Source organism: Paramisgurnus dabryanus, chromosome 23 (assembly GCF_030506205.2).
Source record: "Paramisgurnus dabryanus chromosome 23, PD_genome_1.1, whole genome shotgun sequence".
Taxonomy (NCBI): domain Eukaryota; kingdom Metazoa; phylum Chordata; class Actinopteri; order Cypriniformes; family Cobitidae; genus Paramisgurnus; species Paramisgurnus dabryanus.
This window is the reverse complement of record NC_133359.1, coordinates 12444385-12469541: the sequence shown is the minus strand read 5'-3', so window position 1 is coordinate 12469541 and position 25157 is coordinate 12444385. Positions and strand designations below refer to the sequence as shown.

At 38.0% G+C, this 25157-nt stretch overlaps 1 protein-coding gene across 1 annotated transcript; it reads right to left on the bottom strand.

Moving 5' to 3' along the window:
* Positions 1–6615: 6615 nt before the first annotated feature.
* kitlga (kit ligand a) lies at positions 6616–24881 on the bottom strand. Its single transcript, XM_065275568.2, has 10 exons — positions 24504–24881; positions 14788–14895; positions 14392–14448; positions 14146–14301; positions 13677–13884; positions 13107–13142; positions 12624–12712; positions 12404–12516; positions 11969–12025; positions 6616–9274 (listed from the first exon to the last, which is right to left on the bottom strand). The coding sequence occupies exons 1-9, from the start codon at positions 24516–24518 to the stop codon at positions 11995–11997; spliced, it is 813 nt and encodes a 270-aa protein (XP_065131640.1). The 5' UTR covers positions 24519–24881; the 3' UTR covers positions 6616–9274; positions 11969–11994.
* Between the last annotated feature and the right edge of the window lie 276 nt (positions 24882–25157).

Genomic DNA, 25157 nt, shown 5'->3' with positions numbered 1-25157 from the left:
TTATGCTATTTAACACACCATGTGTCATTTTATCAAATTATGTGTCATAAAAGTAACACAAGATGTGGTGTTCCAATAATAATACATTTAGCATGTTGTCCCTAAACTAACACAAATTGTGTTGTTTTTAACACATCTGTCCTAAGAGTGTACGTGTGGGAATAAAAAAGTAAAACAAATGCTTAGGTAAAACAATGAATGACTGGTTAATAATATAACTAATGGCTATTAATCATTGTAGGTATACTGTAAAAAGTGAAAGTTACATTTACTTAAACAGTTAAACATTTACTTTACCAAACAGTTACATAATCCTTTATTATATTAAATAACTATAAATTGTAATATTACAATGGTAATCATTTTATTCAAGCAAAAAATAAATGTAATATGAAATATCTGATAACATAACCAAAACAGTGTTTTTAACCTATTGTGCGTTTTTGTGATTCATTGTTTCTATTAAAATTGTCTGGATCTTGTTGGACACAAGCACTGGGGCAAAAAGGGCAAATCAATCCACAATCTGATACGCCCCGACAAATCAGCAAGCAAAACAAACTGATTTCCTCCTTATTGTTTGAATAATATATTGCACCGCTTGTCCTGTATGTCACATGACATCATACTGTATTCACTCCGAATGGATGTCTTTCATGTCATTTTACTCGAATCTCAGGGGGGAATATGTCTTTGTACCAAAAATTTATTTCAGACAAGGGGCCAAACCCTCACAATGTTATCAAGTTTCTCTTTAGAAATGATTCAATGGTGCACTGTCAAAAGATTTAGCATTTCAAACAGCTACAAACAAAACGAACACCCAACAGTGCTGTTGGTTCAAAGAAACACCCGCTTTTACACACCCTGCTACCTCGAGGGGATTCAAATAATATCTGATGTTATTAAATAAATTTGGTATTGGTCATTAGATTTTAATGACGGTGAACAGGGATGGCCGGTGACTTCAAAATTCACCAATTCAAAATATGTGTTTGGTGTATAGTCTGTAGCTCGTAATGTCAAAATATGTGCTTGGTGCGTCACGTGAACCTATGTGCATCAGGCGTCATGTCAAAATAAGTGCCTGCTGCTCACGCGTCGAAAGGGTTTATGATAAAAGAGATGCTCACATTCACAAAATACTCGCAAGACAGTAACTTAACACTATGATAACACATTAAGTAAGTATCTGGCAAATGCGAGCGTCTCTTTTATCATAAACCCCTTCGAAGCATCTGCAGCAGGCAGGTATTTTGACATGATGTGTGATGGATAGGTTCACATGATGCGCCTAACACATATTTTGACATGACGAGCCACACACTTGATGGGCTAAATACTGTACATGTTTTGACGAGCTTCACATTTTGCACCCTCGAAAAAGAAGTCACCGGCCACCATTGACGCCATTTGACATTTCAAATCGGAGCGATTGGGAAATTCGCTAAGTAGTACGCATGTTGTGTTGTTTTAGCTCCTGAATCCCAAAGAATTATGTTAACATTTATGGGAAAACTGTGTTAAAAGAGTATCAACTTTTGTAGGATGTGACTATCACGATCTGGCTTACTTCACTGATACTCTACAGCATCACTCTATCACTGCAATCCAGACATCTCAATCAGCTCTTTAACATGCCAGAAGAGTACTTGTCTACACCACACGTCTGGATAAATGCCCGGTTTTTCTTTATCTTTAAATCTTTGTTTGATGCATTACTGCTGCCATAATCAATAGACGGTTTCAGTGGTAACAACAGAAACAAACAAACTTTCATGAAACACACTTAACTTCCGGTAAACTTCCACAAAGTTAACAACAATAGAGTCCTTTTAAAGCATTTTATTTCTGATAACAAGCAAAATAAGTAGATTATCTTAGTTCGGATCATAGCTAAAGCATATCAAAAATGACATTGAGCTAACGTTACTGCGTAAAATAATGTATATAACATTAACTACAGATCAGCTCCCAAACCTCCCTTCACATAGCGGCGATTCTGGAACGTTGTCTCCCCTCATCTTTAAGAAACCAAAACATTTATTTTTGACAAATTTCATCCAGATGCGTCATCCTAAGGGGATACTTCCAGAATTTATTAGTTGGGTAAGAGCACCACCTAATGGATAATAGGGGAAATATGGATTGCCGGAAAAACTTGTCATTGGCGGGAAGCGTTTTCTCTTTATTAAAGAGTTAACCCGTCAATGGCGAGAAAGAGTTAAGTAAAGTTGATTTATGCACACCAAAAGATAATCGGGCTGATTTGGGGCCGATTTCTCCCCTTCTGACGATCCGATTATCTTGATGGTTCTACAGATTATCTTATCAAATTTTCCCTTGGTGGGAGGTGTGTTAAGAGTGTCCGAACCTGCTCGAAGCCGCCCCGATCGCAAATCGTAAATATTAAACATGTTTAATATTTACGATCAGAAATCCTGATGTGTGGGGGGACCCCCGAGGACAAATGTGCGCACACTCTTGAGATTATCACGTGAAACGAAACAATAATATCCAATCAAAAAGCGAGATGATGGAAGACTGAAGCAGTAATGGTGCAGCACAAAGTACAGTTGATGCAAAATTTACTTCTACGGAAGTTCCCACAGTCTCCAAACCCGTATCTTTTTTCCCTTGAATTTTTTGTGAAAATCATTCCAAACACTATCATTGAAATTTCTTCCTGCATATCGTCCGCCGTGCTTATTCTGAAGTCTTGTGAGATTTTGCGAGATTTCCTGTGTTCACAGTCGAGACTCTGGTTGAAAATCTGTTCATGTGTAGTGTGCTGTCTTTTACACATCATGGCACACCACACACTATAGGTGCAAAATGGTTAAATCTAGGATTTTGAAAATCTTATAAGATGTAAAAAATCTTTTGGTGGGTACCAAGCATAACCGCAACAACACACATGCGTCCAATAAAACTGTCTATCGGAAACGTACACAAAGATGTCTTTTTAAGAAAATCAACTTAACCGTCTGCTTTCGGAGAGCTGAAATGTCGCATCGTACAAATAAAGCAGAGGTTATTGGAAAATCTGTGATAAGGCAGTTTACATGGAAAGTTTATGCTTGAAAATTTTAACACTGTAACTTAAATACAAAGCTTTTAGTGTATTTAGTACCTGGATAAACTGGTTTGCATATGGTGAACTCTCCTTATTTTTGTGTCAATCACAAAATGCTGCCTAACCTTTTTTGTGGTGCACTGAAAGAAAGTTAAATGAGTTTGGAACATCAAGTTTATTTAAACAATGGCAGAATTGTAATTTTTGAGTAAACTGATTAAGGTTGCTAAGTGCTTTCACCAAAGGTGATTACTTCAAAGCTTCTGTCTCTCACAAAATAATTGATTTCTCTCTAAGGTGGTTTTAACATCCAAGTTTCCAGTTTCACTTGATCTACTTTTCTGGAAGCTTTTCAGGCCGCAATGGTGTGATGCCAATCCCGGTCAGAGAATAAAGATGTTTCTCAGTTGCAAGTGGCGAAACATCAAAAAATTCCAGCAAAACAATTTCTGTGATTTTGAACTGGTTACATAAGAGAAACTGCGAGCCACGGATCGCTTTTGAAATGACTCATAATTACATTATGCAGCTTGGCATTTGTCTCCCTTTGACCGTGTAGTTGGCTTAGTCATATAAACAAATCTCTGGTTACTCATCCCGACTGAATCTTTCGCTTAATCTGAATGCCACTGAACTGCTATAAACCTCTCCTTATCCAACCCCTTTCAGCCACGACACAGCCAGTCCCCATGGATCGTGTGAGAAACGCGGTGGCGTTCGAATGGCGGGCGTGTCCACATGCGCCCCGTGAGGTGACGCTTCGCGTCGACGGCCCCCTGAGTAGAACCCGAGCCTTCCCTGACTCATTGGACCTTCTCTCTGTCACGCCTACACAGCAGTGTCATCTCTCTCCTCCGTCCCATCGGCGTTTTAGAATAGGACGCCTAGTCCTGAGACAGACCCCCCCCCAATTCATTTCTTCGCTGCCTACTGAGGGGCCATGGAGATCTCCATTACAGCCTCCTGCCCAGAGACACGGCTATTGGGAGGCGGTCAAAAAGGCCTTTCACAGGAGTATTACAGAACAGCGTCGGGCCCTGATAAGCCTCCGGTTACGGTCCCGAGGGAACGGACTCGTCCGTCTCCGCTCCCCACCTGGGGGTGAGGGCTTTCTCTCGCGGCTGCAGAAAGGCCTTTGTAAAAGGGCAAAAAAGCGCGCAACAGAAGGCAATACAACTCTATTGGTAGAAGCTTTTACTTAGTAACCTTAAACCATATGACCTGTGAGTACGGTCCTGTGCCGATTCCCACCGACGAGAAAAAACGCACACAATTTAAATTCATAAAGACCTTTGTCACGAATTCAAAAGTGCGGGATAATGCCCTTTTTTGTTAATGTACGTACTGTCACAGGAGAGGTTGGCATTCAGGGGGACAGGCTTTTAGTCTCATCTGCCTGGGCTCTCAACCGCCGTTCCAACCCACACAAACAGCACTCGACTCGGGCTAATGCAGAAGAGCGAGGAGGGCGAGAGACACGGGGGCGTAGCGTAGGGGCCGTCGACCGTTTTGCAGAACTACTTCCATTTTTATCTCTGTTGTGAAGTCTGCAATCCAGGTTCGAGAGATGGCAGAGTTCATTTTACTGCTGTGCTGAAACATAGCTCGCATATTTACACAACGGGGGATGGCTCACACATGGAAAAGAAGAAGATTTGACTGTCAGTATATTCTCTGCGTGCCCAAATGAAGAAATATCAAGTATTTTTTGGTCAGTGTGAACTGACATTGTACTCGAGACTACGTGCATCTGTTTTGGTGCCGGTGAATCAAAAGCTATTAACTTCTGGAATGAACAGATGGGAAAGATTGAATCTGCTAGCCTAAGTTTACAATGAAATATTACCCTAAGGGGGCCTGAGTATTTGTTTGCAGGTGGTTTGCATTACAGTACATGTCATCCAGATTACAACTCGCGATAACTACCGTAACTCTGATAGCCGATGGTAAAACAATTTAACAGCCTTATCGTCCGGCCTAACTTTTATGATGGCACTCTGACAGTGTCACATGTCATCTTTTTGACAGATATGCAAGGAGTCACTGAAATTGCTGTCATTTTAGCACACTCGAGCCAAACCATATGATTTTCTACCTTTTGTGGAATATAAACTATTCAACAGCGTAACAATCTTTGAAGATAATCTTCCCATCCATTATAGTTCTCAAATGTCATTTGCTTTTGTGCATGACTGACTGTGAAATTTTTGAATAAATTCAAGATTAAAATCCAAGCACAAGTGTTATTTGAGATAGTGGAGATGAACATTTGAAGCAAATAAAGACTAACATGTTGATCTGTTCCATACACAAACATTTGTTTATAGACTTCTATACAGAAATATACAGCTTAAGTTACTTGGTACATCTTTGTTCGTTCGTGAGATATATGTGACACTGCGAGTAAAAACCCAGCTTAAGTCATTTTTTAGTAATTTCATCATCATAATGTATTGACTTGAGAAAGGTCATGTCAAAGATTGTAAAATAAATGGCTGAAATCAAACTTTGATGCTCCTAATCTCAAAATTAGATCATTAGATTACAGCCTGGACAGAGGGTCATGTATGTCCACTGGTTACTGTCTGATCTTTGTATTTTGTGTTTCAAGAGAGAGAAAAAAAACATTTAATGATAAATGCAAGATTAAACAACCAATGACAGAAGTTTCACATTAAATACATATATATAAAAAAAATGCTCTGTAGGTGTTTTCCTGTGAGGCATTACAACTGTCCCAAAATCTTAAAATATTGCATAATCCATTGAATCTGATTAGACCATTAGCTAAAAAAAAACCAAGGAGTTTCGATATTCTGGCGTAATAATCAAGGACTTTTCTGCTGTAACATGGCTGTAGAAGGCGCAATGATATTACGCAGCAGCCGAAAATAGTCCCCTTAGTAACTTTCAATGGCAGGGGACTATTTTCGGGCAGTGCGTAATATCACTACGCTTGCTGCAGCCATGTTACAGCAGCAAAGTATTTGATTATTACGCCAGAATGAGAGTATAGTTCCTAGCCATATTGGCCTAGAAAATCACAACTTTTAATTTTCTGTCTGTCTTAGTACACAATGTAACTACTGAAGAGTCAAGATTTAAATAGGAAAAATATCAAAACTCTTTGGCTATTTTTTTGCGCGATGCTAATGGTCTAATCAGATTCAATGGATTATGCTAAGCTATGCTAAAAGTTGTACTGTACCGCCAGACCCCGAGACCAGCTAAATGAATTCCAAAAAAGTAAAAATGAAATGTTTAACTCTAGGAGAGCTGGGAAATTAGCATATTTTCAAAAAAGGTGGAGTGTCCCTTTAACAGGAACATATTGTTTTACGGAGATATGTTGGGTACAGTAGATAAAATTTAAACCCCAAAGCATATGGGTCAGCATTATTCACCAAGGGAATTATTTCCTTAAACCAAACAGAGACAATTTTCACATTTAAAACCGAAAACTAGCAAAGATCTGGCTCAACGGTCATTAACATGATTTAATTAGCTTTAATGAGAAGTAAACCCACCCAAGCCTTAGCAATGGTAGATAAATGTTACTTTATTCACATCTCATACATATATTTGCATATATTCATATAAAATACAGAATACAGTAGACTGTCACCCAGACAATGACTGGGCCACAATTCCTTGTTTACTTTTGGCACCCTGACCGACTTCGTGACTAGATGAATTCTGCAGTCGTACAAACACGATGCAGGATCCAATTACGGCAGTTGGGACGTGCCAAATTTTCGTTTTCCTGGTTCAGTTCTCTTGTACGTCCCCTCTGATCTCAAAGTCACAAACCAAAAAAAAAGAACTGGAGAACAGTGCCTTTCCGACACTTTGCCAACAATCCCAGTAGTTTCAGGGCAGCGGTAGGAATTTCGCGGGCTGGCTCAAATCGTCTATGGTTTGCAGTCTGGGGGTCTTAGCCTGCCGAAAAAAATGCCATATGTGCCTTTTTCACAGCTTTAGCCTGGTTTTTCACACACAAGATTCATACAACATGTAGGTAATTTTCACTTCTTTAACCTTCTGATGTTGCCCGCCGTTTATTTATTGGCTTTACATGCAACCTTATCTGGGCACGCACAAAGACTTTTGTTTTCCATCACCAAAAGAAGCTTCACCCACGCATTCCTGCACTTCTCAGGTTCGCAGAATTATTCATAGGTGTGTTTCGGAGAATATAAATGACTCTTACGTGTTTAACACCACTTCAGCTTATCACACACTGTAACGTTGCCTGAACTGTCCTGAGCTACAAAGAGAAGATCTAAAGATGGGAAAATCCAGCTAATACTTCCATTGACATGCTTCATTTAAGAATGTCTGAATGAACTGTATGAAAACATTAGACCACTACGATGAGAGACCTTAATTACTGCTGCCAGTTAACACAAGTTTCTGTAAACATCCACCTTAACCAGGATAAAAGATTATTCACCAAAAGTCAACTTCACATTACATGTTTCAAAGCATGTCGCACTCGACCTAAGAAAATAATCTGAAAATGAAAATCACTGATGCAGGCAACAGGTCATTCCCCACAACGAAGAATATAGATCATTACAACCAGTTGGTCGAAGCAGGGTATAAAATAAAATATTATGATCTCTGTTGAGAATCGTCTCCAAATCATCAGTGTTTGTCTATATGAATGGTAGCTATCATAAATCTCTATGTACATGTTAAGTGCGATCAAGACATTGAGATGCCAACATGCATAAATTGATTTGTATTCAAACAGGAGGCCAATATGGAATGACGTTGTTGTTGTTGTTTTTTGCAAAATGATCTGAAATGTCTAGTGCAACATCATTACGATATTTATTTTTCCCATAATAAATATATGGCTGGATATCCAAGAGAATCTTTACAGGAGAGCCATGCTATGAAAGGCACAAGGTACGAGAGCAGAAGCGTACATGCATGTTATTTAAGTTTCTTGGATCAGAAGTTAGTCAATTATCGACCTTTTCAGGTGCCTGCAATGCAAAAATGGGATTTAATTAAAAATAAGATGCGAAAATCTGACACTTTGTTTCTTTATGTGCTGTGAAACTACACTTTACGGTGTACCGTTTTAAGAAATGTTGACATAATACTAGTTTATTTTGACGCATATGTTTGTTAGTTAATTGCGCCGATGTGTATTAACGATCATATTTGCAAATTCCTTTTCTAATATTTCAGAGAAATAAAATGATTTTTTTAAATTAAAATCTCTGAGCTATAAAACTCACAACCATTGATAAAAGCTGAATCATCTATAAAATTAGCAGCCACCAGAGGTTTCATACTAAATTACTTCAAAAACACTGAAACAGACATTTTATATATACTTTTATATAAAAAAGCCATCATGTACTGTATTGCGAAATGAAATGCGTTTATCATGGCTGTACTGAAACACTACTAAGCAGTTGAGGAAAAATTTGAACAACCGATATAGAAACAATTCAAATGAAGAGCTGTGATTACATACTGTACGAAGTTGCAGCTAGTATGAGTGAAGGGTTTATTGTTGAAGTACACAAGCAATAAAGAATCGCAGAAAGTTATCTCTATAATCATTTGATGCCATGCAAGTGCCGTGTCATATTCGGAAAATAAATAAATTAAGTCCACACCACCAGTTTATAGCGACAATAAAAACAATTCACAAATCAGATGAATGACTTTACTGATTCAAACGCTCCAAAAATTTGAAAGGCGTCCGTCTGGACACCCAGAGCAAAGGAAGAAAGAGAACAACTGTGAATAAAGAAAGCGAGTAGAAGATGGACCAGTGCAGCTGGAGGTAGTCAATTCTGCTTTAAAACTCCTTTTAGATAGCCATCTTCTGAAGCAACTGATGGCTGCTCTCCTTCTGAACTGCCCTGAATTCGCGATCTCCTCGCACTTCCGCATGAATCCGATGCCGCGTCCATTTCTTCCTGCTTCCTCCCGCACAGTCTCCGAGAGAAGGAAGCGTTAAAAGGGCATGAAGAACAATTCTCAGAAGTTCTCAGAAGGAGTGACTGTATCCACCCCAAAGGGTTCAGCAGTGGTTGTTGAAAAGGGCATTGCTACTCAAAGAGCACTTCTTGAGTTTGTAAGCCGGCATGTGTCCTTCACAGGAGAAGATTTCAGAAACTTTCAGAGGTGCTGGATGATGATTTCTGTCCATTGCGTGGTCTGAAGAAGCGACTGAAAAAAGGATTTTGTTCATGAGAAACAAAACTGTGGCTTAAGCTCCACTTAGAATAGAATCATTTAGTCAAAACTAGGGGTGCACCGATAAATGCCGATAACTATTCTGAATCAGCCGATATTATTCACAGCTATTTCATGGACTATGGCTTTTGATCAGTAAGTCCTTATCAATCTGAAATCACTATTGTCGTTTATAACATGCATTTGAAAAAGCAACACTCGTCAAACATAATCATTATACATATTTTTTTATTATCATGAAAATAACTGAAAAGGTTTGATGAACAGCAATATAAATATATGTTTAGACCATTTCCTGGAGTTGCGTGTCTTTAGCATTTCTCAATGCCATGGAAGTATCTTGGAAGCCAGAATTTCGAGGATGCTACGTCATCAACATCCGTTGAAGGACTGTTCCAGTGTCGAGGGTCCTCGGAATTGCAACCAAGAGCCCTATTCGGAGGGATTAGTTTTACAGGGGGACCTCTGAGAAAATCGTGCTTCTCAGAGGTCCTCTGTGTTTTTAATCCCGTCCGAATCGGCCATGTCTGTGTTTGCCCGCAATTTCTTTTGAAAACACGGTTCATTTCGTGTTTTGGCCAACTTGATCTGCCGTAAGGTCTTACTAATGCGCGTATATTGTATTTCCTGATTCAGATATGAATGTTTTTTCGCATTCGGCAAAATAAAGTAATTAAATCAAGACGAGCTGAATATCATACACTGTTAAGACTGGACACTGTAATATCATTAACGTTATAAGAAACTCCGTTCAAAGTTGTTCAACTCCGGAATGGTAATGTTAATTAATAAAGATATTAAATTGTATTAATCATTATTTCTTCATTATTTTTTGTTTGTTATAAGCAGACAGTTATATAAAACACGTAGGCTAATGTTACTTTAGTAGGATTTGTATATTTTATTTTGATTTGTTAAAATTAAATTAATAAATTACATGTTCTGTCATGATTTTACATTTAAAGCAAAATATTAAACATTACAAACACGCGTATCCAGAGCACGTGCTACTGCAACGCCCAAATGCATGAAACAGACACTCCCATCTCTGGAATAGCCTGCATCATTTTAATCCCGTCCGAATCGGTACATAAAATCACAGACGTCCTGGGGGACACGCTGAAACTCAAACGTCGTTTGGAAAACTAATCCCGTCCGAATAGTGCTAAGGACTGAGTCCTTCGTTTGAGAAATATTCCATATAAATGAAAGGATATCGTGCTCTTCACGCGCTGAAATCACCCACAATCCTATGCGCGCAGGGACGAAATCACACCTTTCATTGACGCAATGACGTGCACTTGCTAGCCTGTTCCATTTACGTGTTCTTCGAATGCTTAAGAGGAGCTCCGCCTAGCCTCGGAAGGAAGTGACTTGTAAGGACTAGTCATGCCAAGGATGTATCCTTGACATTGAGAAACGGACATAGATTTTGTTTGTCTGCAGCGCATATTGAGTTTCTGCACGAGAGTGCCCTCTAGGGCTGTCACTTTTTATTCGATATTCGAATATGCATTCGAACATGACGTGAAATATCCTTATTCGAACTTTAAATAAACCATCCGGTTTTTAAAATGTTTAGCGCATTTTTCACAGTAACACCTCGTAATAGGAAGGAGGCTGAGAGTGTGAGACCGACGACGGCAACTGTGCGCAAGAGAGGGAATCAAATTGGACCAAAATGAACCTAATGTGCATGTCAAGATAGAATTATAGTTTGTATATATATAAAATGACATATTGTTTATAGTGTTAAATAGTATAGCAGAATAAAAAGCTTGTGTTAATACGTTCGCATTATGAAATTAGCATGTATGAAGATAATTTCATCATTTTTTACAACGCAATGTAAACTTTATATTAAACAACAACACGGATTTGTCTTGTAAACGGATTTGAAATGATCATGTGCTGACTGTCGCGCGTCACATAGACGACAGAGTCAAGTGAGATCTGCTTAACTCAGCGGTAAGTTTAATTTCATCTCAAATATCAAATGGTTTGTGCTCTCTATCATTGAAAACGGGCAAGTAAACAGCACGCGCAGGGTTAATGTACTTGTCAATGACGGCTCACAAACCCGCGGGATAGGCTATGTATGGGTGCTTGTTGTCAATGAGATTTCTTCTCACAAACACACTCAAGCGCGTAATATGTGTGCTTGTCAATGAGGGCAGTCTGCCGAAATCTGCGGGCGCGAATTCCGTTTGGGCTTGGCTATATGCCTTACTTATGCTGCTGTTTAAGTTGTCACGTTATTGTTTGTTACTGTTCTGAATAAGTTTGTTATTCATAAGTTGATAACCTGTTTCAAACATTAAGTAAAAAAAGTAATCCAGACAGCCCTGTTTATGACTGGCACTGCTAATAATTTTGTGATTGAATCTCCATTAGGGTTTTTTTATGCGCGCGGGGGGGGGGGGGGGGTTTCTAGATATTCGAATATATTCGGATACATTGCATGATATCCGAAATCCGTTCGAATTTGATTTTTCTTAAAAGTGACAGCCCTAGTGCCCTCTAGCTTTTAGATGCAGCGGCATTTCAACGTAATTCATTGAGAAGTATAGCAAGCATCATCGGCCGATATATCGGTGCACCCATAGTCAAAACCTTGTACATAAGCAGATAATGTGAATATTTTATACAAACGTGTCCATTATTTACCTGTGTTGATATGCTGTGTGCTGGATTTACACTGTCCTGATGATATTTAATCTGTTTCTGGAAAACAAAACAGGAAGTTGCTGTTAAATCTATAATAGGCCTACATGCAATTGGATTTGGACACGTCAGCCATTTCATGTTCGCTGTATCAAATAACTCCATATCAAAAAAATTGGCATTTATTTTATAAAACATTTGTGATAAATGATAAAACAATAAAACATTGATTTATCCACTAAAAATCAACCAGTTACCTTAAAGTAAATACAGAAACTGGTGAGCGATTGTTATTTTTCCACAAAGGGTGTAGCATTATTTTGGAGTTTTCAAATACTTTAGGGGCCACTGAAGCTGTAAATCTTGAAAAAGGAAGGTCGAAAAAGCAAACATTGCATGCTATGCGGAAAGTAAACTGTGCTTAAACTTAGACGTTACTTTTCAGATATCTCCACATCTAATGGAGGTACATTCGATTCCTCTCCAGAGAAAAGGGCGGGGCCTTCTTCTGCACTCCGTTCGGTTTGAGGGGCATTTCTTCTAGATTTAATCTAAAAGATAACAACAATTACTAATCCTACATTAAGGCAAGCAAAGCAAAATCTAATTGCAGCCAATGTCATGTTCTTGAATACTACAAAATAAAAGGTCGACGAACCTTCCAGACCAACAAAAACAGGACTGCAATGAATGGGATGGCGAGGAGTGACATGAGGCTGCTCTCCACAACTTTTGGAAGAAGCGCTCCTACGCAAAAACAAAACAGCGATCAGCCAAGTTTCATTAAAGAGCCACAGAGGATAAAACCTTACAGATAGACGAACAATAAAAGTACATCTGTTGAGCACTAAAACATCCACAACAGTCTTGAAATCATTTTTAAAGAGATAGTTCACCCAAGAATAAAAATTTTGTAATTTATTAATTTTTCCACAATTACTGTATTTGACTTTTTGCGTCTGTTAAACAGGAAAAAAGAAATTTGAAGCATGTTCACGCATCTGTTTTCCATACAATAAAAGTGAATTGGGACCGAGGCTATTACACTTCAAAATATGACATAAAAGCATCACAAAAGTGGTCCATATGTCTACATAATGATTGACTCAGGTAAATTCATGCAATATTTTTGATATCTCACCTTTTTCCGCGTCATCAGGCAAACGGTTATGTTTTTCTAGAGAAAGCCACAAACAGAGAAGCATTAAAAGTCTGAGATAGAAACCGTTCATTGTTAGACGCTAAAAAGTCGAACACAATCTCCTTTTCTTTTCGCCCCATGAAAGAGCTGATCTGTCCGCTTTTCGAAAGAAAGAGCTTGCGCATGGGAAGATGGGAAGATTGCTCTGTAATCAACATGGTGACTTTGATTCTGTACTCTAGGGAGCATCTCTTGGTTTTGAAACACTGTCATAAAAGGACTGACATAAAACATGTTGCTTCTCTTGTTTAGTCCAGCGGCTTCGTTTGAAAAGGCGAGGAGCTCGCGAGCACACACACAAACAACAGGCAACAAAACTGCAACCAAAGCTGCCACATGAGATATGATTTAAAAGAGGGTGTTAACATCTTAAACCTCAGTTGCAAATGGGCGTCCTTCCACAAACGGCATTCTGCGGTTTCACAATAGCTTCGTAAAAAAATACTCTGCAATGTGTGGATCAAACCGTTTCTGCCTTTGTACAAAGGCTGGTTATGACATACGTCTCACCATTTGTACTATGCTGCCGCGATGCCGGCGACGCTGTCGTGGTTAATGTTGTTGTTTTTGTGGATGTGGGACATGGTAGTGGCTCGCAGTCCTCAGCTTCTCTGGACGAATTGGCAGTGTTGAAAAAGTCCTCCACAAATTCAAAATACATCCCTGTGGGCCACATCTCCTCTCTGTAGTGACACTGGAATTCTAGCATTGAATCTTCCTGGTAGTGCGGAAAAACAATGCTGTTTTATTTAAGTGTTTTTACAAGCCTTTTTACAATAGATTCATTTGTTGCAGTGTACAAAATAATGCAATAAATAATCCAATAGTGTATACGCAGAATGAGGGTTGTTTTGTATTTACATCGATTATTTAAAAAAAAACTAGTACAAAGTGGAAAAGCAGACGGCCTCAAATGATGTCACCTTCACAAACAGATTTTGTTTTCAAATTAAATTTTAAATACTTATTGGTCACTCACCAAGCCACTTCCCATGTGATATCGCATCTCTTGCAGAATTTGGACAAAAGTGCCTATGTTATCTTTATTGGAAGATATGTTCCCAAATTTCTGCATCAGGCCTTTTAAGCTCACCTCCAAGTTAAATACATTTAGCTTCACCCAGCACATGCCGGACTTGAAAAAAAGACACATAAAAAATTAAATTTGTATTTCATGTATTTCATATTTTGATAATAATTCTGCAATGAGGGTATAAAAACTCACCACTTCTTTAGGTATATAATGTACTGTAATCTTGTAATCTTTTGGAATATTTTGTTTCTAGCGGGACAAAGAAAAGCAGCATAAAAATCAAATCCACATGCCATTGACTAAAAATAAAAACAAGCCACACTGGACTGTACATTTTATCAGCAATGACAATAAAATAAAAGATAGATAATGATACAGTATGCTGTTCACGAGTAACCATCCTTATGTTAAATGCATAGTCATAAAAGCCGCAAACATGTGTTACATATTTACTAGCTGTCACACAATACATAACATGCACTGCATTGCTTGCCAACATTATATAGACATAAATAATTCATGAGAAAGCGAATACCACAAATACCAAACTCGAAAAGCAGATGCGCCAAATATGAAAGACCTTCTTACCAACAAAGAAATTTTTTTGATGTCATCTGTAATGGGATTCCCTATTTCACTGGAATAGGCAGCGACTGTAATATACAGCAATAAATGGACACAGGTGCATATCCAAATCTGCAAAACAAAAAGTGCATTATCATACTGAAAGTAAAAAAGAAACAGATTTCTAAATATTTTAATACGGATCTGGATCAACCCAAGCTGGATGTTAATTATAATCACGGATCCTATTTATAGTATAAATCCTATTGTTTGAATGCAGTATTAAACCAAAGAAACTAAGAATAGTACAAGTGCTATGTTGGGACCTGTTTTAGTACAATAATTTGGTGTTTTTGTCTTCATCCCCTTTGTTTCTGCAAAGCTATGGTTATCTAATGGTGTATTAGAGCTAAAGGCGTTTGCTCCACTCTTCCCAGACCTAAGATTTAAGCTTGTTGTGTAACACAAGGGAGATTTCCTTTTAACCCTGAATACAAGGGTTATTTCTCACAAAATAATACATGTGTTTAGTCAGGACAAACGGGCCAGTGATGAAGAGTTTTTATTGTTGATCTATCAATACAGAGGTGAAGAGAGGAGAGGCAGTTCAGACACGACATGATTACATGATTATCTATCTATCTATCTATCTATCTATCTATCTATCTATCTATCTATCTATCTATCTATCTATCTATCTATCTATCTATCTATCTATCCAGGGTGCGATTTGTGAAAAAAACAGAGGGGGGGATGTTTTCATAGGCGTCGATTTCGGCGACGGTGGGCACCCACCATATTTCGTCATGAGTTATTTTGTACCCACCACTAGTTTTTACTTTTTTGACTGTTTTCAGTGGTTAAGAAGAGCAATATGAGAGAGAAATTTGGTAATCATTGTCTGACCTAACAAAAATCCATTATAATATTATTATTATTTTTTTTATATATTTCTAATTAAAATATTTCTAATATTCAGAAATGCGCTCTCCGCTCACGAGCTCTGATCGGAACAACCCGAACCTCACTGTCTGCTGAACTTGCGCAGAAACATCAAAATATAACCAGCTTTTTAAAATGGTTTTAAAACTTAACATTTAGACTATTTTAGCGCAAATTATGAGCTTATTGACGATTTTTTATAATTCTTGACATAATGCGTCTCTGTCCACAGCACATTTCAAAACATTTTAATTCATAAAAATAAATAATGAGAACATGAACTCATCACTGCATTTGCAGGAATTGTAAAATATTTTTTCTTATTAACTCATGAAGCAGCCTAACGCAATATTTTTATTCTAATAGCTTATCTTTCCCCACACATATGAACTGTGATCATGCACAACGAAAAACGCGTAAGAATTAAATCTTGAATGGCAAAACTGTATGGCACAATGTAGTGTCAACTTAAATATAAATATGAACAATGTCTTGATTGCAAAGTTAAACCATTACAGTAGAAAAAGTTTTACTGCTGCTTTTAAAGTAATAATATTAACTTTACACCGCAATGCGGAGCTACAGTGAAATGATAGAAAAGACAGATGCATTATGTATAGTCACTTAGCCTCATTTGCGCAAACTGGACGCGCCCTCGCCTCGCTAAACGCCTCATCTGCGTGTAACTTCGGCCATTCTCAGTGGTGTGACTGGGACACTAACTCTGCTTGTCATCATAAACAGATAATCAGATTGTGATGTTTATTCCCGCTTTAATAATATGCGGATGAATATGCTGCCTTACACCGTTTCGACACACAGCTCCATAACCATCTCGCATGTGTTGATAGGCTACTCGTGAGGTGTAACCGGGTCTGTAACCAATCAGATAGCGCCGTGGGCGGGACATTGAGCAAGTCTGCATGCAGAGTGGTGAATACAGAGAGGCTGCGCGGCAGCTGTATCAGAGCCAGCCAAAGCAGCGCATTTTAAAACAAAATTGACTTTAATCAAACCACGGATCAGTGATAAGTTTTGTGATCCGTCTCGCCACAAGTGTAGTAGCACTGATCACTTTGAGGGGGGGTTAAATTTATCCCCACCGGGGATAAAAATAATTAAGCAGAGGCAGGGATACATTGACCAGAAAGGGGGAAATCCCACGCATCCCCCCCGGCAAATCGCACCCTGTATCTATCTATCTATCTATCTATCTATCTATCTATCTATCTATCTATCTATCTATCTATCTATCTATCTAAAATGTGTGATAAAGCTGGTGTGGGTTTGTTAGGGTTTGTTGACATAATAAAAGTTCTTTAAAAGTTATGGGAAAAACACATGTAGCCAAAACAGCAAAGGCGATGTCCTGGAAGTGTTTATCTCTTAAAATTAAAAGTATAAATATCTTATTAAACCAAGATGAAAAAACCCTTCACTCATCACTGACTCTGTATTTAGTCAAAGTTTAATTAAATTGAAGCTTTGTATGACTAGTTGTCAGCAAAATCTAGTTGCGAGTTAGTTAATGTTTTGAGAGTAAAGCATGGTCAAAGTAGGTCTTGAGAAAAATGTAATTTAATCGTCTGCAACCGGTCCAAGTCCAAGTTTCCTTTAAAAAGCAAACATGCAATTCCCCCAAAATGTTCTTCCTGGTTCAATAGTGCATGCTTATTTGCATCATACCATTACTAAGATTGCTCATCTGAAAATGGTTAAGTTGTTGCTTTCAATATATGAATTGCATTAATAGCTGGTGCACATGAGCGCATCTGGTATCCACTCGAACAAGCAGTTTAGCTGTTGCTAGTCGATCAGACAGTTTTACTGGGGACTGCAACGAATTCTCACGTGGTTTTGAGACCATGAATGACCCAGATGAGAATTTGGCCACTGACACTAATCCAGATGTTTTATTTGTTATTTATACATCATTTGATTCCTCAGAGACTTGAAAGTACTTTTTTAATCAAGAACAATCCGAAGTGGAAATCGGGAACGAGTACTTTTAAATACAACAACAAACAACCTTCTGTCTCCTATTTGACCACCCTGACCCCATAAATCAAGTTCCTTTTCGAACAACCACCTCAGCCCTTCATTCCATTTGCCCATCCCCTTTTCGTGGAATTTAGATGAAAGCACTCCAAAATAGGTTCACACATTCATCACTTTTACTTGTAACATAAAGGGTACAGGAAGTGAATGTGCACTGCAAACCCTGAATGACCTTCTACGGTGGATCTTAATGTCTAACAGGAAGAATTTCCTGCAAGCAGTATAGGCCACACAACTGCTCCTAAAACCTCACAATTGGTCGTATAATCACAGCGAGTTTCACATCGATGTGAAATATAGACCCAGTTTGATAAATCCCTCGGTTGTGCAAGATCCTGAATCCTTGACTCTTGCAGGAACAATAAAAGGCAAAACATTCAACTTAAAGTATTATCACGGTATGCTGTCACAGCGACTTAATATCCAATTAGGCTGACTAAGTAAATTTTGATATCTTATTTCTGCTTTACCCATTAAGGATTTTGCGATGTAATGCGCAGTCTGATCTCACAGGAATTCGTTATCTCAATTATTTTACGAGGTGGCTGATTCATATGAATTCGTCCGAAGTAGGTGTTACAAAGATTAGGGATGCACGATATCGGCCCACATATCGTTATCGGCCGATAAATGCTTATTTTTAATATTATCGGTTATCGGTCTGATAGCAAAATTAGGCCGATAAATGAAAGCCGATAAATGATGGATTATTTTGGTTTGTTGAACCACTTCACTTGCTCATTGCTGGCCATGTGGAGTTTTGATTGGTGTTTTCTGTGACATAGCACGAAGATGACACGTGTTGCGGGCTTTAGAAGAGTATGCTAGTCTAGCGCAAAGACAAGATGTCCGCGGTCTGGGAGTTTTCCATTGTGAAACTAATATGAATATTTATCGGCCTATATATAATTATACATCTATCGGTTATCGACCCCCAAATATAAAGAGTTATCGGTATCGGCCAAAATTTCCATATTGGTGCATCCCTAACAAAGATGTGCAATTATTCGAAAAAAGCAATAATGTAGCACCGCCCCTAAACACAACGTCACTAGAGCAAATACAGATCATACTTAAATGTGATGTTAAATGTTACAAATAGATGCAAAAACCCTCTTTTCAAAGATTGCTCTCTGCTTCTGTTTAAAATGAACACTATTCTGTCACATTCTGTTCCCGCGGTTTTGGAAGGCAAGTACGCATCTTACGTAAATGCCCACAAGAGACATGTCGAACCAGGGTCAGGTGAACCCGAAACAAGCCTGGTTTCTTTAAGAACAATTAGCTGACAAATTGTTTAGGCAACCCACAAATTCTGAAAAGATTTTCTGTTGCAGATGTTTGAGTTATAAATACACCTTGGAAACAGAACTACGCATTAAACGAGAGGTCTCTTTCAATTACTTGTATTAAGGAGAAAGAAGGCAGAGCGTTATAACATTATGGCAGACCCAAGACTGAAATGACCACCAACCGAAAGAGAGAGAGAGAGAGACCAAGAACTGCATCCAACATCTTAATCATGATGTTTCACAGGCAGTCATATAGATCCCAGAGTCATGCTTTGATCGCTTGGGTTTATTAACTTTACAAGCTCACCAGACAGAGGCTCATTTCAAACAATGTACCATTCACTGCATAATCACATTTTCGGAAAACAGAGGACTGGCTTAATGCAGTGTAGTGCAAAGAAAATCATCAAACGTCCTATTCACCATCTACTGTATCATCCATATGAAGAGCTTCCTTTTAGGCATCACTCCATCAAACTAACACATCAGCTACGATTGTAATCACAAACCCAGGCATACATCGAGTATGACGATGTTTGATGCGCAGAAGACAAGCGCATAGATTCTCAACATGCGTGATAAACAGGATTTCTGGAATCTTTTCGTTTTGATTCAGAAAAGTATCTGTTGCCGGAAGGCATCCATGTGACCTACTTACGTCGTCCGGAGCAAAGAGAGGACAAACATCAGTGGCCGGAAAACTAGCATAATCGTTTCAGCCTCTGCTATATAGCCAGCGACCAGTATCCACTCAGAAACGGCTCAAATCAAATTTGTATCCGCAAAATGCACTCAGACTGCCTGTGCCCGCTCAGGTGCACTTTAAAACCCCCCGCTAACCGAATAAACACCACAAAAGACAGTATCACATGTCTCCAAGAGTATTTACACTTTCTTGTGTTGCCAATCAACCGGCCACCTTGTATCAACCATTACCTTACATTTGGTGTGGTAACTAATGGTTAGAAGCAATGGTTTTGGCAAGTCAAAATGTAGGCAGCCCAATTGTTCCATTGGGTGCAGCTAAACAACTCAAGATGTTTCGACACATTAAGCAAACCAAAAACAAATAAAAGATAAAAAAGCCCAGCATTTGTTGAAATAACATCCAAAAGGCAACATCTGAGATCCCCTGATGAGTGTTTAAATAGAGGGAAACAGGCCACTAGAGTCCAATGAAATGCGATCTGGCTACTCGATAGCTAATTTGGAGAGGCTTTATGACTGGGTGGGTGCAAAAATAATAATACCCTGTGCAACTGTGTGTCCTGGTGGGAGGCCTTCTTTTTCAGAGGTAACCAAGTAAAGTCAATTGTTATGCAAATGGAACCCACCCAACAGTTTGGAAAGCAAAGAAAGATGTGAAAATAATTTAGAAGAACGATGATTAAATTACATGCACACCGTTTCCAACTCCAAATCCATGCAGGCAGAGCAACGACCTTGAAAGGCGTTTAAGGTAAAACCATTTCTGCTGTAGAAAAACAGAACTATGGAAGTCGTAATATAGAAATAATACCAAAGCTGTTGGGATCATATTATCCTTTAAAAGTTATGAGAGACAAATGTCTTTTAAAGGGACACTTCACTTTTTTTGAAAATATGCTCATTTTTCCAGTTTCCCTAGAGTTAAACATTTGATTTTTACAGTTTTGGAATCCATTCAGCCGATCTCCAGGTCTGGCGCTAGCACTTTTAGCATAGCTTAGCATAATCAATTGAATCTGATTAGACCATTTAGCATCACTCTCAAAAACAACCAAAGAGTTTCGATGTTTTAAAAACTTTGACTCTTCTGTAGTTACATTGTGTACTAAGACAGACGGAAAATTTAAAGTTGTGATTTTCTAGGCAGATATGGCTGGAAACTATACTCTCAAACCGGTGTAATAATCAAGGACTTTGCTGCCGTAACATGGCTGCAGGAGGCACAATGATATTACACAGTGCCCGAAAATAGTCCCTTGCGGATGTAACTACAGAAGATTCAAGTTTTAAATAGGAAAAATATCAAAACTCTTTGGTTATGCTAAATGGTCTAATCAGATTCAATGGATTGTGCTAAGCTATGCTAAAAGTGTTACCGCCAGACATGGAGAGCGGCTGAATGGATTCCAAAATGGTAAAAATGTAGATAGTGGGAATTATTGTCCGCACACTGAAAAATTCAATCAAAATCAAAAATATTTTTATTATTTCATATGCAACAATAGTGCAAAGTGTATAAAAAGTGTAAAAAACAGTCCAGAGAGTAGACGTTTCAGCCCATGCTTTCTTCAGTACTCATAAAATGTGTATAAATCAAAATTTTAACTCTAGGGGAGCTGGAAAATGAGAATATTTTCAAACAAAGGTGTAGTGTCCCTTTAATATTGACAAGTATTTTACACAGTTTTCCAATAAAAGCAATTGATTTATTTGTTTGCCCTGCTATTTCATTTCTATCATTGGGTTTAATGCACTTTAGCACTAATAATGCACTAGACCCCATTATACAAACAGGATGTTTTCAAACACAGATAAAGTTTCGTCTTTTATTGTTAATGGTAATGTGTCATTTGAATTAGGCTCAATCTGTGTAAAAACATGACTGTATAATGTGTATCACAGACATTGAAGAACAAAGGGAAAAAGATGAAAAGAAAAAGATTTTTTATCAAACATTAACTGTACACTAAAATACTGCAAAAGCCACTTTTATAAGTTGATAGACCAGTGATTTGTCCTTTTTTATTCTTCTTCCTTTATTTCAATGAAAAAAAAATCTGATTATTGGTAACTTAAAAATTTTTGCCTCCCCAAATTTTTTTTTAAATAACCATTTTTTTCTTACCCTTATATAGTTAAAAGAACATATTTTCACTACAAAAACCTTTTGTGAAACATGTGTAAAATCAATCATATGTAAAAGATTCTTTATGGAACCATACAACCAAAAATGGTTCTTCATGTAACAACATTACTTTTTAAAATGTATGTCAAAATTCACATAACATAGTTTCTCCCAAATACTTTATTTCCTAATTCCTATATTATCCTGTATTTTTAGATTATACTGAAAATTTAAATGTATTAGAAATGATTTTCTTTATAGGCATACTTTCCAGAAAGGTATTTTAAAAACCATTGGTATTCTTAAAAATAAAGGTGCTTCACAATGCCATTTTAGCTGAAAGGTTCCACAAAGAAACAACTTTATGTTGCACAAAATGTTCTTCATAGTTAAAAAAGATTCTTATACTATAAAAATGTAAGAGAGAAATGGTTCTTTGAGGATCCAAAGTTCTCATTTTAAGCACCAAGTCTGGCTCCAAAATCCAAGAATCACAACATTTAATGTGAAGCATGAGAGCAACGGAAAAAGATAAGTATGCAACACAGTGTATATTTACTGTGTAAGGAAAATAATAAACTGCTTATCCCGCAATCCCCGTGAATAATGTAACGGATTACAATTCGTTGTAATCCAATTATAATTACTAATTAATTATTCATTGTGGTTTAGTTATTTGCTTCACCGAAAATACCCAACTCATATTAAAATTTGGCAGTTAAGTCTTCACTGTCAAGCTTACAAAAATAGATTGTTGTGGTCTACATTACATTTACGGTATAACACTGTAGCTAATTTGTGGTAGACAATTGAAGTGTTAAACTACATAATACACTGTCAAATTTCAGAGCTTAGATTCTCAGCTTCTCAACTTCTCTACAATTCTCATCGGCATGCACTTCATCCATCATTTGGACATGTCTTCACCACACTAAAACATACCAGAATAACTTCTAGGATTTGAAACTAAGACTAAGAGGTTTTTGTTGTGTACCATACTTCCTTAGTCACATTGCAAGCTATGAGTAACGCATTTCTTCCTGTGGGCTTGGCATGCGATTGAAGTGGTTCGCTTTCATGGTAGACGTTGCACATAATTGAACCCTGATTCTGGCACAGACAGCGAATGTAAGTCACGGCTGACAGCAACAAATACTGTGCCCTTATTTCAATTATTATATCACGTACTGCGTTTGACCCGGTCACTGCGGCCACAAAATACTGGGTACAATGAAACAGCTTAAATCCGATGAATAAGATGCATTAAAATTCCTTTCAAAAGATTAACCACCAAATCAAATGACCCGTTCTTAATCGGGAGTCAAAACTCTGTCATATGAGAGCAAACAAAGCTTCCCTCTACATGTTTGCAAATGATTAACTTCGTGTTAGGTTACAAACGATAATGTAGAAAGGGAATGAGATTTCATTTATAGTGGTAGGTGTGTCCCATTCAGTAGTTTGTAAGTTGCATTAGCCAGAGCACTGTTTGACATTGCATAAAGCAGATGGCTTTATTCTGGAAAGTCACATTTGAGCATGCAAACACTTAATCATGACCACTAGATCTCATGTCCACTTAAGCATTTGGGGTCTGATCTGTAGCATAAGCCTCCAAAGAAACCAGTAAATATGAGACTTAAGAATTTGATGAATGAAGACTGTAATAAGCATACCGAACATTACAAGCATTCGCCACATTTGTCACCCCACAATGCCTTTCACCCAGAAACAGGTACAATGCATCAAAGTGTATGTTTTTAGTCTTCATGCATCAACTTAATGTGTTTAAACAAAGTGACACCGCAATGCCACAATTGAATATCCTTTAAATTGATCAAGGAATGATTGGAATATATATCCATATCTATAGACAGACGCAATAGCTCACCTGGTTCACATAGGGAACGCAAAGCAAGCAATGTGCTGACGCTGTTATCAAAGGCTGAGTGAATATTTCCCAGCATTGTCAACTAAACGGAAACGTTTTGCGATGGTTTATTTCCCATTGTGTACAGCATGTCGCAGGTTACTGTCAAGTTATCGCAAAAAACAGTAGCCTGTTTAGACAATAGCGCTTGACGCACCATTAATCTTATTTTGCATTAAAGTCCAAGGTCTGTGGTTTTATAACCGTAATGTTACTCTTATCTAAGTCATCAAAGACTTCTTATCCCAAACATTGACCTTTGTTGATTTATTTTAAAAGATCATCCCTTGTGCATCATCACGAGATATATTTTCTTGCTTTTGAATATTGCATATTTTTTGAACGTCACGAGACCTAGATGGATGCATGTTTGTATCAAGCTCCATCAACTGTGAAATTGCCTCTGCAAAAAGATCTGAGCTTATAGCTAATACTTTTCTGAAAGTAGAATATACACAATTAAAGAATCAACTGTCAACTGATCGTTTATTGATTGTGGAACTGCGCGCGTTTGCGCGTCCTGGCGCGTATTTAATTCAGTCTCTGAGAGTGCGATAAAGTAAAAATAGGGTTTCAGTGCTTGTCACACTGTTTTAATACACAAGCAAGCTTGTAGTTCACTTAATGTTTGCAAAAAGCACCGCGTTGGCAACGCAATTACGCAAGGCGCAAATCGTTTACTTACGTTTGACTTCTTCATATGGAACGAGAGGAGTAAGTCCAATGTGAGCGAAACCCTATTTTATCTTACTTCTTCGGGCAGGGAAAGGGTTCTCTTCATCCCGATGGTACATATCCAAAATCATCATAAAGTAGAATCCAAATCGGCAGGGTAAGAAAGTCACCTATATTTGCGTAACGTCGGCAGGTATCCAGGTAGATGCTTCATACCGCACGGTGCACAACAGAGGAGTGCTTAAGGAATCAAGAGTTTTTTCCACGCGCGATGCCTTTTTATGCGCTTGACTCGAGCGCATTCCCGCCCACCCCCGGTTTCTTCGTCTGCTGCTGGTCTGGGTCCCACACACAATCGATTTCACAATCACAGTCCAGCCGTGAATTATTTGATGGATATGTTTTCCAGCTCGTTTTGCAGGAGGGAGTCGCTTGTTTATGATTTGGCGCGTCTGTAAATAGTCTTAAGATGTTTTGCGCTAAAAAAAAGTCAATGGCAAGGGAGCGTTTGTGCCCTGGGCTATAAAAAATTCTGCTTGCAATTGTTTGCCTCTTTTATGATAAAAGTTTTGTAAAGGGTGTGCGATATAAGATGAATTATTTCTTGAAATACGCAAATGACGTATATACGATTTATAAACGACGCATTTCATTCATATGAAAT